Source organism: Xenopus laevis, chromosome 4S, assembly GCF_017654675.1.
Source record: "Xenopus laevis strain J_2021 chromosome 4S, Xenopus_laevis_v10.1, whole genome shotgun sequence".
Lineage (NCBI taxonomy): Eukaryota > Metazoa > Chordata > Amphibia > Anura > Pipidae > Xenopus > Xenopus laevis.
The window spans coordinates 114,955,761-114,974,171 of NC_054378.1; the positions used below are offsets into that span (position 1 = coordinate 114,955,761).

Sequence of the window (18,411 nt, forward strand, 5' to 3'; positions counted from 1 at the left end):
GGCAGAGCCAAAATCAGCCTTGTGAGAGCAGTTTACATTTCCTTTAAATTAAATTGAATCTGTACACTGTTGAGGAATGGTTTTAATTAATTCACTGTTTTCTTTATTTCCAGGTTACAGCACTATAATAATAATATTTAAACAGCATGAAAATTAAATTGCGCTCTCGTGCAAGACTTGTGGCACTGTGCACACTGTAAGTTTTGGAGCACACAGTAATTTGTGTATGCACAGACGTAACTCAATATTGCCTCACACCAACTCACAACACACAAATGATAATTTGTGCATACAAAGGCTGTGACAAATTAGTAAGAACATTCATTACATTTTACAGCAAATACAAAGGTTGTAAACTACAGGAAGTAAAAAAATAGTATTTGGTAACTTACTGGATCGCCTTGTTCACCTTTAGTGCCAGGGGCTCCAGGGCTTCCCTAGAAAGAACAAATCATGGTGACTCATAAGGAATGATCTTAATATAAGAAGGAAGATGTGCACCAGCCAGTTCTACTCACATTCCTTCCAGACTCCCCTGGATCCCCAGTATCCCCCTTTTCTCCTAGAAGGCCTCTTTGTCCTGGAAGACCCTACAAAATATACAAAAGAGTGCAGTTTCAGAATACAATCAAAAAAAACCAATTCACAGTTGTATTGGTTTAATAAATTCAGAGTGTAAAGTGCAAAAAATATATGCAATGTTACCCTTGCTTAGAACCAATTCAGAAAAGCACATGCCCAATACATTGCCAATATGCCTGTTCAATCTGCTCTGCTGAATTGGATTCAAGGTGACAAGTACAAGGTGCAGGAGGTGTTACTTCCAGTGTTCCCTTACTGCACTTTGTGAATTGCACACACACACTGCTCTAAAGGCTGCATCACTTGACTAAGGAAAACTGGTGTCACAACCTATATGCAGTTTCACTTTCATCTAAGTTGAAAGGTGTGCTAATTTGCAGTTGCTTCAATAAAAACTACATTTATTCACACTGGAAAGCTCTCCAGGTTTCTTCTTCTCATATGATACTGCTGTGGAGATGGCTACTCTACTAACCTGTTGATGAGCCTGACTATAAGTCATTTGGAGGATCATTTGGGAAATTGTTGAATATATTTTGCAGTTGTCCACTATTACCCTGAAATGCTGGGCAAGACCTTGTATTGTGGTTGGTTAGAGTGACGGAAGACTTAAATTATGAGGGGAGACTGTCAAGGTTGGGGTTGTTTTCTCTGGAAAAAAGGAGCTTGCGAGGGGACATGATTACACTTTACAAGTACATTAGAGGACATTATAGACAAATAGCAGGGGACCTTTTTACCCATAAAGTGGATCACCGTACCAGAGGCCACCCCTTTAGACTAGAAGAAAAGAACTTTCATTTGAAGCAACGTAGGGGGTTCTTCACAGTCAGTACAGTGAGGTTGTGGAATGCACTGCCGGGTGATGTTGTGATGCTGATTCAGATAATGACTATAAGAATGACTTGGATGATTTTTTGGACAGACATAATATTAAAGGCTATTGTGATACTAAACTCTATAGTTAATATAGGTATGGGTATATAGAATTTAATTAAAAGTAGGGAGGGGTGTGTGTATGGATGCTGGGTTTTCATTTGGAGGGGTTGAACTTGATGGACTTTGTCTTTTTTCAACCCAATTTAACTATGTAACTATTTAACTATGTAACTATGTAACTTGTACCATTATATTTTAGACTTTTCACATAGATGAATGCATATCATTCTGCAACACCTGGAATTTCCAGGTACACCCAGCGCTTATCTAAAATATAAATGTGAATTTCTTAGAGACAGACTTCGCAGAGGTCATCCTTACCCTTGGCCCTCTTTCTCCATTCTTTCCTGGGATTCCAGATTCACCCTGCCAGTGGAAAGAGAAATATGTAAATCTTTCCAATATTTCACAATTAGGGCCAGATTTATCAAGGGTCGAATTACGAGGGTTAAAAAACCCTCAAATTCGACTCTCAAAGTAAAATCCTTCGAATTCGAATATCGAATTCGAAGGATTTTAGCGCAAAAGCTTTGAATAAAAAATCATAAAACGATTTTTAGCGATTGATCTAAAGATTTTTATTCAACCAAAAAAAACTTAGAAAAGTGCTGGGGAAGGTCCCCATAGGCTAAGATTGGACTTCAGGAGCTTTAATGTGGCAAAGTATGAAGTCAACGTTTTTTTTTTAAAGAGACAGTACTTCGATTATCGAATGGTTGAACGATTTTTACTTCGAATCGTTCTAATCATTCGATTCGATTGAATTAGATCGAATTTGACCAATTCGATGGTCGAAGTACCCAAAAAATTACTTTGAAATTCGAATATTTTTTGATTCAAACTATTCACTTGAGCTTAGTAAATGTGCTTTTGGGTTAAGGTCATTCTCTTACTGGTGTTCCTTCATCTCCTTTTTCTCCACGTTCTCCTTCTTTGCCACGAAGACCGATCTGCCCTGGTGCTCCAGGTTTTCCAGATTCCCCATTCTGCCCTGGTTCACCAGGCTCTCCCTGAACAAAGAATTTGTAGACATAATTTATCCTTGTTATATCTAAGTAGAATCTTTTGCTGGTGACCCCTAGATCACAACAGTAGACTTTTTCAAATGAAACAGCTCGATTTAAAAGAAAACCCTTATTATAATTTTTTAAATGTTACTTTACACTATAAAAAGAGCGCAGGGGAAAAGGGACCCTGCACCAGCCCATCACAATATATAACTTAGAAATAATACATCAACACCCTATACAACTACTAAGAGACATTAGCTGCTGTGAATGTACAATGAATTAATTCATTGCTTCTGTCTAAAGTGATTGAAATACTAACCTAATGAATGTGATGTGTAAATGATGAGAGACACAATGTACCGAAATAGAATATATTAATAAAATTACTGTAGTCAATCTGTAACTTGATTAAATGAATTTGCCCATATTATTTATACTTATTACCAGGATGAAAAGTCAGTCTGAAAAAGCAAATACTAGAAGGTTGAAGTAATTCCACAAGTTCCCTCAGAGTAACCAGAAGCAGGAGAAAGTCCTAGGCTGCAACCACTATAAAAATTTCCATTTCAATTGTTATTGCAAAGAAAGCTCACTGTTTTAAAATTCTAGGACGTCCAAGGAGATACTGGAAGGTATAGAGCTAAACCAAAAAGATGTAGTTTAAATATATCCAGGTGAATTAATAAAAAAAAGAACTTTGTTTTGCTATTGTAGATGACAGTGCCAATCACAAGGCCTACCCTACCTATAATATGGTGAGACATTTATTTATAGAATTTATTAATTCTCAAAATGAAAATGACAGCATGCATTTTTAACAAGTCTCACTGGTTATAACATGAGGGTTTTGATGTATTAATTAATGTTAAAATATATTGGATAAGGGGAATGTAAATGCTTGTATTAATACTTTTTTTGTATGTAATCTGTGTATAAACTGATGTATTGCAGTATTCTTTCCAGGCCAAGACCAAGGAAATAACTAAGGGAACGTGAGCAGTACAGGGAGGGAGAATATCATGTTGGTTCAAATGCATATGAATGATTAACTTCAGTCACTCTTTACTGCTGTACTGCAATTTGGCGTGATATCACCCCTCCCTTCTCCCCTACCCCACCAGTAGCCCATCAGCAGAACAATGGGAAGGTAACCAGATAACAGCTGCCTGGTAGATCTAAGAACAGCACTCAATAGTAAAAATCCAGGTCCCACTGAGACACATTCAGTTACATTGAGTAGGAGAAACATCAGCCTGCCCGACAGCAGTTCCATCCAGTGTTGGCTCTTTGTGAAAGCACATGATCAGGCAAAATTACCTTAGATGGCGCCTACACACCAAAATTACAACTAAAAAAAACGCTTTTTGGGTTAGGAATGACACTTTACATGGTGAATTATTAGCAGTGTAAACAGTGTAATTTAGAAATAAAAACTACACCATTAAAATCATGACAGCATCCCTTTAAAGGACAAGGAAAGTCTAAAATAGAATAAGGCTAGAAATGCTGTATTTTGTATACTAAACATAAGCATGAACTTACTGCACCACAAGCCTAATCAAACAAACAATTTATGCTTTCAAAGTTGGCCACAGGGGGTCACCATCTTGTAACTTTGTTAAACATCTTTGCCTGACCCTGACCCTGCACATGCTCAGTGTGGTCTGGGCTGCTTCGGGATCATCATAAACAAAGCTGCTTGAGTTCTGCATGGCTGGGAAGTAAGGCAGGGGCTCCCCCTGCTGTTCATCAGTATGATTGTTTCCCTGCTCAGCAGTTAGGGACCATCTGACAATTCCTATCCACAGCAGTAAATGAAGGGAGAAATCACATACAGTCAGATTTCTTATAAAAACGGTACACATTTTTTTAATTAAAGTATATTGGAGATAGGTTTCTTTTTCATTACAGAAAGTAAAAATGGGATTTTATTTTTTTGCCTTTACTTGTCCTTTAAACCCAGAGTTAACCATGAACGACTGAATTTGTTCATCTAGTTTTGCTTTTTGCTTAAAAAAAAAAAATGTCCCCGTAGTTGGTCCTCTCATTAGGCAAGGTAAATACATTACCTTCAAGTGCTGCAATCTGAGGAGCAACAAACTGGTGGAAGGAACATATACATGATCTAAGAATGTATCTCTAGGAGTCAAGCACCTGGAACTGATGTAACTGTGGCCCCAATACTTGTTCACTGTGGCCCTTACACATGGAAGTATATGTCTTGGCAAGAATTTGTTAGTGTTCCAATATTCTATTACTCATAAATACAAAATATACTTTAATAATCTTCTGTGTAATCTAATAGAAACCCTTTGAGGGTAGAATTCTCAGAAAAATAGTTGTTATTTTTAATTGCTGTATAGAAACATACCTTTTGTCCTGTCTTTCCAGCAAGGCCAAGGTTTCCCTAATATAAAAAAAATAACAATTTTATTGATATGTGTTAATTTTTAACCTTAAAACAATTCTTTTTAAAGGTCTACTACAGCTCTGACAATCTGACTAAGAATGCAGGAGTCCTGCTTAATAACGGCAACTAGCTCAAGATTAAGACATCATGAGAATAGAGATAAGTGCACAAATATAAAAGTAAATATTAGTTACCCGTTCTCCTTGTTCTCCCTTTGTTCCTGGCTGTCCAGGTATTCCCAATCCTGGTGGACCCTGATTTGAAAATTTAAAGGAAAGAGCTGTAGCCATGTTTGTGGTGTACATTGTTGCATACTAATCATTAGTATTCCAATATGCCAAGGGCTCAGACCAACACCTAGAGCTACAATTCCAAAATGTGAACAGCCTGCAATACCATTTAGAACCATTTAGAACCTGGTGGAAGAGGCACCAGTTCTTGTTACTTTTGCTCTCCAGTCAATGTCAAAATGGCATTTCAAATATTTAACATCAAAAGTATATATTTATATTTGAAGCCTAGGGATAAAACCAGAGAATCATTTATATTAGGGAGATAAAGTGTAAAAACAGGCAAAAAGTGTAATTTGTTTTCTATCATGCAACTTTTTTTTTTTTTTTTTGCAAGTTGGTTGTGGACGGGTCAGTTGTGCCGGGGTTTGGGGGGAATGGGGGGCAGCAGTGCGGGCAGCCTAGGGGAATGCTATTTTTAAAACAGACCATGACTGGTGAACTTTACCTTTTACTCACTGATAAATATGCTTCTAAAAAATCCCATAGAAATAAATAGAGAGTGGCATAATACTGTGTTGAGCTCTAATTTCACACTTTAACAAATCTGCTCCAAATTTACACATCTCCATGCCTCTTCTATATCATGAAATACAACCTTTCTTCTTTGAGAAAGATATTCTGCAGGGACATTACTTACTCTCTCGCCTTTATCTCCTTGATCTCCTCTTGAGCCTTTTAGCCCTTCTGGTCCGGTTGTACCACGATCTCCCTAAAATCAAATACAGTTTACTTTTATAAAAATCTTATTCACACTTCTTTCACAAGATGACAAAATATCTAAAATGATTTGATCTTATCCTGTTACTAAATTAATGAGATTAATAATGATATGTTGATGCGTTTATGAAGTGAAGACTAATATTGGCCAAGATCAACTAAAATGAGGGGACAGGGAAAGATATTTTCACAACTTATGTACTTCTGAATGGAATTCTGAATGGTTTAACTTGTATGAATAGAAATATCAATTGCTCAAAGAATTTTAGGTATTGTGTTTTAAATGTAACTGCTCAACTTGATTTTTAAAACTGATGCTTAGACAAAGAAAGCCTAAACCTTAGTCTTTAAATTTACAATGCTACTTTCAGGAATCCAAAATGCACATAGTTTATCAGTGGAGTCATATACTTTAGGGCTAGTCCACACGGGGAGATAGCCACGCGTTTGCGGCGACAAAGCGCCGCGCCAGTCGCCGCGACCGGCGCAGGCGACAGTTTTGTATGGGCGCCTATGTAAAAACGCCTGTGCTAACCACACGAGGCGATGCGCTTTTCAACAGTCGCCTGAAAAAGCCTGGCGAGGCATTTTCAGGCGACTGTTGAAAAGCGCATCGCCTCGTGTGGTTAGCACAGGCGTTTTTACATAGGCGCCCATACAAAACTGTCGCCTGCGCCGGTTGCGGCGACTGGCGCGGCGCTTTGTCGCCGCGACCGCAAACGCGTGGCTATCTCCCCGTGTGGAATAGCCCTTATTAAGTGAAAAACCATAAACACCTTTAAAGGGGTTGTTCACCTTTACATAAATGCAGTTAGAAGAGCAGATTAGGTAATTTTAATGTGTTTGGATGTGCTGTTTGGACAAACAGGACAAGTTAACTCTTACATAACCGTCTCTGCACTAGGCTGGTAAACTGTTCTATTATACTCAATTAGAAGCTACAGGTGTACATCCAATGAAATGGAATGCTGAGTATGGAACACACAGGGAGCATAGGGCAGGCAGAGTATGACACACACAGGGAGCATAGGGTAGGCAGAGTATGACACACACAGGGAGCATAGGGCAGGCAGAGTATGGCACACACAGGGAGCATAGGGCAGGCAGAGTATGGCACACACAGGGAGCATAAGACAGGCAGAGTATGACACACACAGGGAGCATAGGGCAGGCAGAGTATGGCACACAAGGGCTTTAGGGTGTGAACAATATAGGTGTTACGAGTGTGAACATTGCAGAGGGGATTACATGTGTGAACAATGCAGGCGTTTACAGTCTGAATTTGAGGTGTAAACAATGCAGGGGCCAGTTAATTTCAGTACTGATACCTTTTAAATCTTACATGGTAAGCAGACACAGAAGGCAGACTTTCATGTGGGGGGCACGAAAGGGGGGGGTCTCCAGTTGGACAGCCCTGTTCTAGAGTAATCAATATAGTACTAGGTACATGCTACTGTGAAAGTAAAGGCAGCTGTACAAGAATATCCTTTTAATTCTGTAATATTGCGAAGTCAAACAGAACCGCCTACTAACATCAGATTCATAAGCCTGTTCCAGTTCTGAATGTCACAAACTTCAAAACTAACACAAACACTAAATGCAATAATCTTTCCAAATTGTCTCCAATTAGTGAAACAATTCCAGTGAGTGCATATATAACTTTATAGAGCCTAATCAAGCAAGTAATTAGTTGCATTGAACCATTATTTTCCTGTCACCATTACCAACAAGGGGAAATTAAAACAAGACTATTGTACAGATTACTAGTTATACTGTATGCATGGCTGTATCGACATATTCAAAGGAACACAGACTCACCTTATCGCCTTTAATTCCTGGAAGATCCAAAGTCTAAAACAAAAATAAAGCAAGCATTTATATTAACCCTATAATACTGTGTGTTAAAATCATATATTCATTAGAAATGGAATGTTGTACTCACTGATTTCCCAGGTTCTCCAGGAGCACCTTGATCACCCTGAAAGGAATAAGATTCCAGGATATTGAATAGGGATGGGTGAATTTTTCCGCCTTGTTTCTCCGCAAAAATGCAGCCGCCGGCGAATTTTCGGAAAAACAAAACGGGTCAAATTCGCCCATCCCTAATATTGAACAATATACATTTCTTTATGATTATATCAAGAAGACACAGCTCTGCCTACCTGTTCTATCCACGCTGAGAGGGGTTATAGTTTGTTGGCTGAAGTGACTGCCGGAATATAATGTTCCCATGGCAACGGTGGGAATGTGGCCTACTTTTAGTAATGATTTATTTTTTTTATTTTACTAAACTGGTGGATAAGCTTGGTTCAGGTTCAGGTTTATAAAGGGATTATAAATTTGTCCAACTCCAATATACCCGGTTTGTCTTAGTCAATTAATTTCTAGTTTTGTGATACATATTTTTTATATATTGCTATACTTGGTATACTGCAGTTAACAAGAAAAAAAGACAATTAAAAAAAAACATGACTTAATACGTAATTATTGTTGTATTTATTCTACTGTAGATGATGAGTTACTTAAATTCATAAACATCCTCAAGTTTTCCAGCAGAGGCCAATACTGACATAGATTTATTTTAGATTTATTGTACAGGCTATATAATAAAATAGGGAGTTGTCTCTTCTATGTAAATGGAATTTACAGCCCCATTTGGTTCTTTAACCCCCCAAATGATGCCACACTAGCTTCTTGAAATGTAATTACATACAGTAAAGTAGTAGCCGTGTGGAAGATGGGAAGGAAGAATATGGCTAGCCTCCCAAAGGAATGATGGTTGTTACGCCAGGGCTAGATTTGAAGCAGATCCACTAAGACCTTTATAGCGGCTTTGGGTAATACAGGAACATAAGGACACATCTAGACTGGAGTGCAGAGAGTTGCACCTCAGTCTGTCTGCAGTGCTGCCTTTTCAGCATTGCTACATAAGGAAGGGGCTAGAGATGGGCAGCATATGTGTATCCATTGCAACTCCCAAAGCTTGGAGGTCATTCAGAATGCACAAGTTGGGAAGTGTTAGGGGATACAAGGCACTGGGGAGCCTTGTATGTAATTCTTTTATCCATTGAAATGTAAGAGTGCAGCTTATACCTGCCAATGACAAAGATACAAATGCTTCATGTATGATCCACAAAATCATCTAAAACTTGCACCTTTATCACTGATGGATGAGACCTTAGGCCTATCCAGCTGTACTCTAAGGGGGTTATTTATCAAGCTCCGAATATCTGAACCTGGAATAATTCTTAATTTTCAGAGCAAAAAAAAAAAACTAAGAATTTTTTGAGATTTATTAAAGCCCGATGGTCTAAAAGCTTTGAATCCGAAACCCGGCATCTAAAAGCTCTCGAGGTCCTGTATAAGTCAATGGGGAAGGTTCCAGTGTCTGTGCTGATGTCCGTACCAATATCCAATTTTGGGGTTTCAGCGCAAAAAATTCCGAAAAAATCTTAGTTTTAGCGGAAAACTTTTCAGGGAAAGCTCCGAAGTTTACCCGACCCTATTTTTTCTGGCTTTTTTCTTAAAAAGTCAGGTCCATTCTGGAATTTGGAGTTGATCGAAGTTTGATATTATAAATACAAGATACATTTGCACTTTCATAAATAACCCCCTAGTTGTAGCCTGGAGGGTACATAATGATTATAGAGAAAATTATGTGCAATTGTACAAATACTGTGGCTTGTGATGAGCAAATCTCAGACAATTTGCTTCTCCAGTTGGTTCGCAAAATGCAAGAGTTGCAATTAGATTGCATCTCCTGCTTGCCTTGGCTGCCATTTCTGTTGGCAATGCGTGCACATAGAGGAAACATTATCCTACTAGACACACGAATTACTGTTACTTCTGTCCTCAATGCCTATGACAAACAGTAGAGATACTTTTACTGATAATGTAAAATTCTTGCCTTGTCACCTCGTGGTCCCAATCCGCCTGGAGGGCCCTAGAAGTAATAAAGTGAAAAAAAAGTTGAGAGTCACCCCTGAGGAAGACCAAGACCATGTAAGACTGTAGTGGATAACAGTGGTCTTGGCCTCACATCCAACAGAAAAGCTAGAGGACCACCTAAATGTTCTAGTTTCTAATGGAACTGTCCATTTAGTGAATGGTTCCACTGAACTGCACTTCAAGGACACTAAAGGGGTCATGATTATAAAATTATTTTAAAGGCAAACTGTCACTACAATAAAATCCATTATACTGTGGTGGATGCTTTATAATCATGCTGTTTGTTAGCAGTTCATTGCAAATTGCTGTCTTATGCTAGAACCAGAAACAACATCACCAAGTTAGTTGCCAAAATGCTCATCTTGCACTGCTGATATCATTTGGGCTATTTCCAGTGATATTTCTCAATGAACACAAACAAGGATTTTGTATGGTTTGTACTACCAACACTTCTGACCGTTTCCAATTAATTATTTAATTAGTTAGGGAATGACCAATGGGAATGGTCTTTTAAAGACATTAAGGGATAGATATGTAATTCAATTCAAGGATATCTTTTATTTATATTTTAAAAAAGAAGTAGAAGGCTTACCATGGGACCTGGTGGACCAGTCAACCCATTTTGTCCTGGATTGCCCTGAAAATAAAATAAAAATTAAAATGGAGTCATTGATTCATTTACAAAATTCAAAGATGGTAAATCCTCATTGATCTGATGGCTCCACTATGATTATGATTTAGAGGAAGGCATACTAAAATTATTTGTAGTCAAGAAGACGATTAAATCTTACAGTGATTAAGATTAAGATTCCAAAATGTGAAAGTCCCTTGGATCAGTTATGATCATGAAAACGATGAGTGCATTTTGTGTGATTATCTCATTGTTGTGTCTTAAACCTGCAGAGATCAAATCCTTAGTGTGAAATAAGGCTATAGAATTGCATGTATAGCCATATATGAATATTGCTTAAAGAAACAGGTTAAAATGAGAATTTAGCTTTGTATTAGTGGTGGTATTAATATAAGGCAAACAGATAAAGAGTCCGTATAAGAAAAGTTATTTCCCACTGCTATTGCATTATTAGGATTTTGTTGAGTTTATTTATTTAAAAAAAAGTATTTTTTCATCATTCATCACAACATTACTCAATTGGCAGACATAGTGGGAGACATATTCCTTTTTAATAGAATTGATGTCTTACCCTGTAAGACACAACTGTTCTTTAAATGCACTCATTATAATATACCTGCCAAACTGAGTTTCTAATAATAAACTGAAATAAAAGTAGTTTACATGTTTGTTATTTAATCCCAGCTTTAAGAGCTCTTGACCTAGTTACATTTACATGACAAATTTAATTTGCACACCTTGAACCCTTGAAATCCCGGAGGTCCACGCTCACCCTGTAAAAAAAATCACAAATGTAAGAATTTATTTAATCCATCAAGCATGTAGTGAGGAGTCTTCATGGTTCAGCTGGCTCTTTCTCTTGTCAAGTCATGTGTTTCTATGACAGTAACATCTTAGTATAGGTTTATTACTTATTTATGCTGTCAACTATAAAATATTGTTTATTACAAAGAAAGGTTCAAAAACAAAGAATTGTCTTTTTCCGGTACAGTTGTTTATTACAATGTCATTGGGACAAAAAAAAAAAGATATATATGCTGTAAAAGAGGTCTGAAAATATATCCATGGCTTCAGTGTCTCTGAGAAAGTGTCTTCTCAGAGTTGTGTATTCAGTGATCAGGTCTTACTTTTTCCCCACCATCTCCATCCTGGCCGGACACCCCACGGTCACCCTATCAGAAAAAAGCAGGGGGTTGTGCATAAACATATGAAGAATTTATATCGGATTCAACTTAGCAGTCTTTAAAACAGAACTGGAAAAAGGAACTCCTTGCTTGTACAACAGTATTTTTTTTTATACTCAAACTACTGATTTAGTTCCTTTTTTCAAAACACCTCTGCTTAGCCAAAGTCTTGTTGTCCCCAGTCCATGTTTTAAATCAATACTCCTCTCTTGGGGGCAATTTTACTAAAGTGCAAAGTGGCTAAAGCTAGTGCAAATTCGCCAGCGTGATGTCATTTCGTTACTTCACCGATTTACTAACGGCCGCTGGCATAAATTCGCTAGCAAAGTGGACTGACTCTAGCACTACTTCACACCCTTATGCCAGACAAAGTTGCGCTATGGCAAAGGGACGTAACTATGCTAATTCACCAACTTGCGCATTTTACTGAACGTTACCTCTTGCGCCAGACTTTACTTCGCCAGGTCAGACCAGGCGAAGTTCAATACAATAGATAGGAGTTTGTCCAAAAATAGTTGAAATTTTCCCAAAAGTCCCAAAAAACGCTGGCGTCTTTTACTGTTTTACGGGTGATACGCTGAAAAATATCTTAATTTTTTTGGGGGTACCCTCCTTCCCCCCTATATTTTCTAACATTTGGCAACTCAACGATACAGTGGGCACATGTGTAGGGCAATAGAACACCTTTATTTTATTTTTTAAAGGTTTCCTGGGCTTGTGTAGTGTAATATAGTTGCTGCAGCATATACGTCCATTATATTTTAACTTTGCGCTGTATGCAAATTAAGCATCGCTAGCGATTTGCCCCTTGATCTCCCTGAGATAGGAAGTGGAAAACTCCACACTATTCATTTGTGTTCATATTCCAATATTTCAATCTTAAATCAATCCAAAATTCTCAGCTAAAGAATTCATTAAGTAAAAGTTTAAAGGGATTCTGTCATGATGTTGTTTTTATTTCTAAATTACACTGTTGGAAGGCTGTTGTTTCTCCTACTCAATGTAACTGAATGTATCTCAGTGGGACTTTACTATTGAGTGCTGTTCTTAGATCTACCAGGCAGCTGTTAACTTGTGTTAGGGAGCTGCTATCTGGTTACCTTCCCATTGTTCTGTTGTTAGGTTGCTGGGGGATGGAAAGGGAGGGGGTGATATCACTCCAACTTACAGCAGAAAAGAGTGACTGAAGTTTATCAGAACACAAGTCACATGACTGGGGGCAGCTGGGAAACTGACAATATCTCTAGCCCCATGTCAGATTTCAAAATTAAATATAAAAAAATCTGATTGAGAAACAGATTTCAATGCAGAATTCTGCTGGAGCGGCACTATTAACTGATGCATTTTGAAAAAATATTTTTTCCCATGACAGTATCCCTTTAAGTATAGAATGTTTGTTAACACCTGTGCTTGCAATGCCATAAAGTTTTTCAAATAATTAGAATTTAAGCTTGCTGAACTCACTAATTTGACTCATTATGGTTCATTCAAAGGTCCTGGTTGCACTAGCACTAAGGGGTACAATAGTGTCCCCTATTGCACATTCTTCAAGCGTCTCAACTCGGAATCACATTATTGAAAAGGAGATGACAGTACCATGGATATCAGAAAAAAACTTTGTCAAATTTTGTCAAATTAAAATCTCTTCTCTCCTCAACACTATATCTATTTTGATAAACACCAGGTTATAAAAGGTTATAAAAGAACACATAAATAAAATATTGTTTTGCTAGTAATGTCCCTTTGTAATGTCCTTTATTGCCTAGTTCCTCAGACCCTCAAAATCAATTTGTAAGCTGACTAAAAATCAAATGCAGTCTGATAAGTACCCAATAAGAAAAAAAAAGCTGAAATACCTACTTTGGCACCTTGTTCACCAGGTGGCCCTCTGGGTCCCTGAAAAGAAATAGGGAAACACAAAATTAAAATGCAGCATTTGCTGTGTTTAACACTCAGCAGTGCTATTTGCAGGAATACCATTCCAATTATGTAACAATAAATAAGGAAACTCAGGTACTACCACTTATAAGTGAAATGTGAAAGATGGGAATATCAAATATATAGAAAATAGCACATGGATAAAGGACATTGCAAATTTCAATACCACAGCCAGGCTTGGATTTGAGGGGATGCCACAAATGCCTGAGCCTAGAGCAGCAGTAGGGGGAATGTGCAGCTGCATCCTAGAATGGTTCAATCACATACTGTATTTCTTTCCTGTCTCTCACCTGACAATAAAATTCACTTGTCTTAGTTGGTGACCTTGGTCAGATATTGTCTTATTTGAACAGACCAAAGGAGGGCTAAATTCAGCATTATATTGCATTAAAGTATTAAAATAATAGCAGTGGAACACACGTTCCCTCTCTAAGATCACTTAGCGGGTATCTAATAAATCATGACCCCTCTATAGTGAGGAGGTAAGTACATTTCAGACATGGTTTGCTATATTCTCCCTGAAGCTGCATCTACTACCAGAGATAACATGTCAGCATTATTATGGATTTGTCCCTATGCCGGAGGAACAATATAGTGATAAAGTAGATATACTGCAAAGCCACAGTAGATAATAAGGGTACAACAGAAAATAAGGACACTGCAGAAATTTATGAAATCAATTATGCATTTATATTTCGGTAATTTGGTGTTTCCAGAGCAAATAGATGAACATACAAATATTACTGCAACTCACTCTGTCTCCTGGATCTCCTGTCCTCCCTGCGGGACCTGGAAAGCCTTCTCCAGCTTCACCCTGGAACCAGAAGATAATTGATTACTAATAAATAAAACTGAATGCATTTATACTTTCTAAAATTATAATTTATCATTTATATATTGTACATCATTAAATATTATATAATGATACTGTGAGCTAAAGCGATGCTAATACTGGTCAATCAAAACATAATCACACAGAATCCCTGAATATATAAGGATACTGTTCATATTAATAATCAAAGTAATAATCAGAGTAACAAAGACACATCTCCAAACAGATATTTCTAAATAGGTTCACAACTATAAATACATTCTCATTTTGGATAATCTAAGCACTTCTATTTTGCTTAATGTTTAACATCTGAGAACAGTTAATTATGATACTAACGTGCTCATCTTGCCTGGCTCCCATGCCCATCGCTCACCTTTTCCCCTTTTTGCCCTGAAAGGCCTGATGGACCCCGAGGGCCTGCTTGACCTTGAGCACCAGGTGATCCCTTGAAAAACAAAGTTACAATTTGTCATGTTTCTCTGGCAAATGCAACAAAAAAAAAACCTCTTAGTATCGACAACAGCCAAACAGATTTAGATATGTTAATGCATTTTTAAGATGTATATACAGCATGTGCATGAAGATGGACAGCTGTGACAATTACTAACAGGGCAAAATTACTATATTTATCTCAAATGAAACACATTGATAAACGTTAAATGCAAATTTTGCTTCTACTTTTCACATAGAACCAAGAGAATCATTGAGGAGAGAGCTTAGGAACCATGAAAAGCATTAAAAATGGGAAATTAACCTGGAAAGAATGCTAAAAGCATGGTAGCATATGAGGATATGTTCATTGATTATGAAAATTGAAAATAGACAAGACTTCAAGTTTTATATTATCTGCTTTGAACAATGGACCTTAGTCAATTATATTGGGGATGACATCTCACTTACAGGACTTCCTGGTTCACCTTTTACACCGACCCCATTGACTGATCCTGGGAGACCCTGGTGGAAAAAATTAATAAACCTCATTGTCAAATTTATGGAATTTGTTTTTTTTCTGTAGAACATTCACCAAGATCAAATACAGCACAACAATTCTTTGCTAAGGACCAAAGGGGAAAATTACTGGCAAGACAGGAACAAAATTAGAGAAAAGGAGGCCCTAATAATAATGGAATGTTGGGGTCTTTATAATGGGGAGGACTACTTAAATCAGGGATGTCAAACCTGTAGCCCTCCAAGCTTCAACACTTGGTGGGATGCTGGGTGCTGCAGTGTAAAATAAGGTTCTGCAAACCGGATTTCTCTGGTATACTGTATATACTAAATTATACTGTATCTAGTTCTAAAACTTATCTTTGTTTTTTGTATAATTCATATTGGTGTTTGTGTATGTGCTTTTCCATGCATGTCTTTAATGTTTCAGACAATTTTTGTGCCCAACAGATGGTTTTAGTCCGGGCAGTGAAAGAAGCATTTGGAATATATGGGCCACAAGTGGATGAGGCCTGTACCAGATAGTAGGATGAGAAAGGGTTTGGGTTAAAGAAAAAGTTTTGTGTGACAAGTTTTAACCTAGTACAGAAGTAAGATCTTTAGTGGGAGAGACCACAACTAAAGCTCAATGTGTGTTTACTATTCTTATCTGTCTATTAAACATGATGGCACTTTTCCAGTGGTGGCAAAAAATTAATCACTGGTCATTTTAAGCCACATTTGAACCACATTTCCACTTAAAAAAATTTGACAGAGGGTTTAAGCGAGATGTCATCTCATCAGATACCCGACGGGGAGTGCCATTCAGTGCCATTTGGCCCAAAAACACCATAGCTTGTGTTTGATCAAAAAGACCAACTTCTCTTAATCTGCTACAAAAAAAAATGTGACATAGAGCTGCTGAACTTCAATATCCAGTAAGGATCATGGAAACCATAGTGCATCAATAATAATACAGTTGGTTGGACTGTAATCTAACAGGTGATGGAGATAGGTAAACTGAAATACACTTACTCTCTCACCTCGTTCTCCTTTCTCTCCCTGGAGAGGCAAAAAGAACACAAAAAAATAATTGCAATAAAAATGTCATAAAAAGTACAGTCTTTGCAGTTATCCATGGTCTAGTATTCCATAATAACCAATCAGCAGTTAGCTTTTACTATACCAGTGTAGAATTATGAAAGTTTTTATGGGCTAGTGTTCCCATATTCATGGTTAAGCCCTTTTTTTCAAAATTCAATCTGTAATTGCAACATAGCTTTGTGTGATTTCATTTTTTTTCATTTTTTCCAAGTAGTACAGAAGATTATACCTTGATAGACTGCCCTGGGAGTCCTGAAGAACCACTTGGTCCTTCTGGTCCAGGGAGTCCAGGGGTTCCGGGGATTCCTCTTTGTCCTGGGGTTCCTGGCTGGCCTGGTATTCCCTAAAACATAATTATGTTAATGGTAAAGAGATCTACATTTCAATCTGCCACCTGATTCACACACCCATCACCTGGTATGGTGCAAACAACAGTTCACTGGCAGAAGAGCCTATATGATAATCAGGTTGTATTTGATTGGCTGCATATGCCACATGTGCCTCACCACATTTTATATTATCTACAATTGCTTTCTCTGAAGCAAATGACTTATATCATATTGAGGGCTATGGCTAGAGTTTTAGAACATCTCTTCTAACATCCAACAGGTTATATGTGATAGGTTTATAATGAGCCATGAAACAATATCACTCTTGCAATGATTTAACTTGTGAGCCATCTGTCCTACTAAACCCAGGGCCTTCCAACTGTTTTCTTCACCAACTTTTCAACTGGCTAGTCTTCCAAATTGGGAGTCTGAGGTCAACAACTGCCAGGTAGTCAGAGGAAGCCTGTAGCTCTTCTAAACACTAGCCAAATATTCAAGTTACACTCAGTCAGGAATTCTATTCAAATTGGAAAAATCACTTTGTGAAATTCCAGAAGTGCAGTGTGAATGTTGAGATGGTTATAGGGTTAATGTTGGATAAGTAATTAAAGCTTCCATTATTCTTACTGGATTTCCTGGCTCTCCTTTTCTTCCGGGAATTCCACCACCACCTCCACCATTTATAACTTCCCCTGGTTCACCCTGAGACAAAAAAAATACACAAAAATTACCTTTGCTATCAATCTCGCAGTTTTTTTCAAAACTACATGGTCCATGGACCATGAAGCTACACATGTCTGTGAACACAGGTGTCCATTTCTTTTTGCGCTGTACTGTGTGTAACCATAGTATTTACGTTTAAGGGACAAAAAAAGAATTCATTTTTTTTTTACAATAGTATACCATATTTAGGTTTTGGAATGATCCCTAGCCAATAAATCTTTATTCCCATCTATCAATACTTTCCTGACTGTCAGTAGGATGGGTAACGATAGCTACTATCACTGAACAAATCTATTTGCATATTTTATTATTTTGTTAATTGAGAATTATGTGTGTAGGGACAAAACAGTCTTCAAATATCTTCAATATGGAATTGATTGAAAAGGAACTGTCAATTTAGTTGGCTGATGACCTCTTTTAACTGCATCATCCACAGAAAGGTAATAATGACATCATAATTTATCAGGAAATGGCATCTCTTGGGCATATTGCATCAACCGTGAACCTTCCCCCAGATTAAAACATCTTCATGTCCAGTCTATATGGATTCTTTATGTAACCTACCGGAATTCCCTTTTCTCCCTTGGGACCAGCTGGCCCTAGAGATCCTCTTTCTCCCTAAGAGGTATAAATAAAACGAATCAATTGCATCAATTGCAAAAAGAAGAGGCCCAAAGAGAAAATTAAACAGAGCTCAAAGTACGGCTACTCGGATATACATATTAATATTATTAAAATAAAATAATTGGAAACTTACTGGATATCCCCTCTCTCCTTGTGAGCCTTTACTCCCCTGAAATCAAACATACTCAGATGTAAAAAGGAACTTGTCTTTGTTTGAGTA

The 18,411-nt window shown here is 37.5% G+C and overlaps 1 protein-coding gene across 6 annotated transcripts in view; it reads right to left on the minus strand.

Annotated features, from left to right (window-relative positions):
- Nucleotides 1-18,411, minus strand: part of LOC108715880 (collagen alpha-1(VII) chain) — a 138,511-nt gene that overhangs the window by 62,841 nt on the left and 57,259 nt on the right. For all 6 annotated transcript variants that reach the window (XM_018261401.2, XM_018261404.2, XM_018261402.2 and 3 more), the window contains 22 exons: nt 18,325-18,360; nt 18,132-18,185; nt 17,472-17,546; nt 16,745-16,858; nt 16,447-16,473; nt 15,385-15,438; nt 14,858-14,929; nt 14,407-14,466; nt 13,575-13,610; nt 11,658-11,702; nt 11,268-11,303; nt 10,492-10,536; nt 9,859-9,894; nt 7,894-7,929; nt 7,770-7,802; nt 5,872-5,943; nt 5,136-5,195; nt 4,903-4,938; nt 2,415-2,531; nt 1,843-1,887; nt 519-590; nt 393-437 (listed from right to left, as the gene is read on the minus strand). In XM_018261401.2, coding sequence (XP_018116890.1) covers nt 393-437; nt 519-590; nt 1,843-1,887; nt 2,415-2,531; nt 4,903-4,938; nt 5,136-5,195; nt 5,872-5,943; nt 7,770-7,802; nt 7,894-7,929; nt 9,859-9,894; nt 10,492-10,536; nt 11,268-11,303; nt 11,658-11,702; nt 13,575-13,610; nt 14,407-14,466; nt 14,858-14,929; nt 15,385-15,438; nt 16,447-16,473; nt 16,745-16,858; nt 17,472-17,546; nt 18,132-18,185; nt 18,325-18,360 — 1,206 coding nt within the window. The remainder of the gene's footprint in view (nt 1-392; nt 438-518; nt 591-1,842; nt 1,888-2,414; nt 2,532-4,902; nt 4,939-5,135; nt 5,196-5,871; nt 5,944-7,769; nt 7,803-7,893; nt 7,930-9,858; nt 9,895-10,491; nt 10,537-11,267; nt 11,304-11,657; nt 11,703-13,574; nt 13,611-14,406; nt 14,467-14,857; nt 14,930-15,384; nt 15,439-16,446; nt 16,474-16,744; nt 16,859-17,471; nt 17,547-18,131; nt 18,186-18,324; nt 18,361-18,411) is intronic.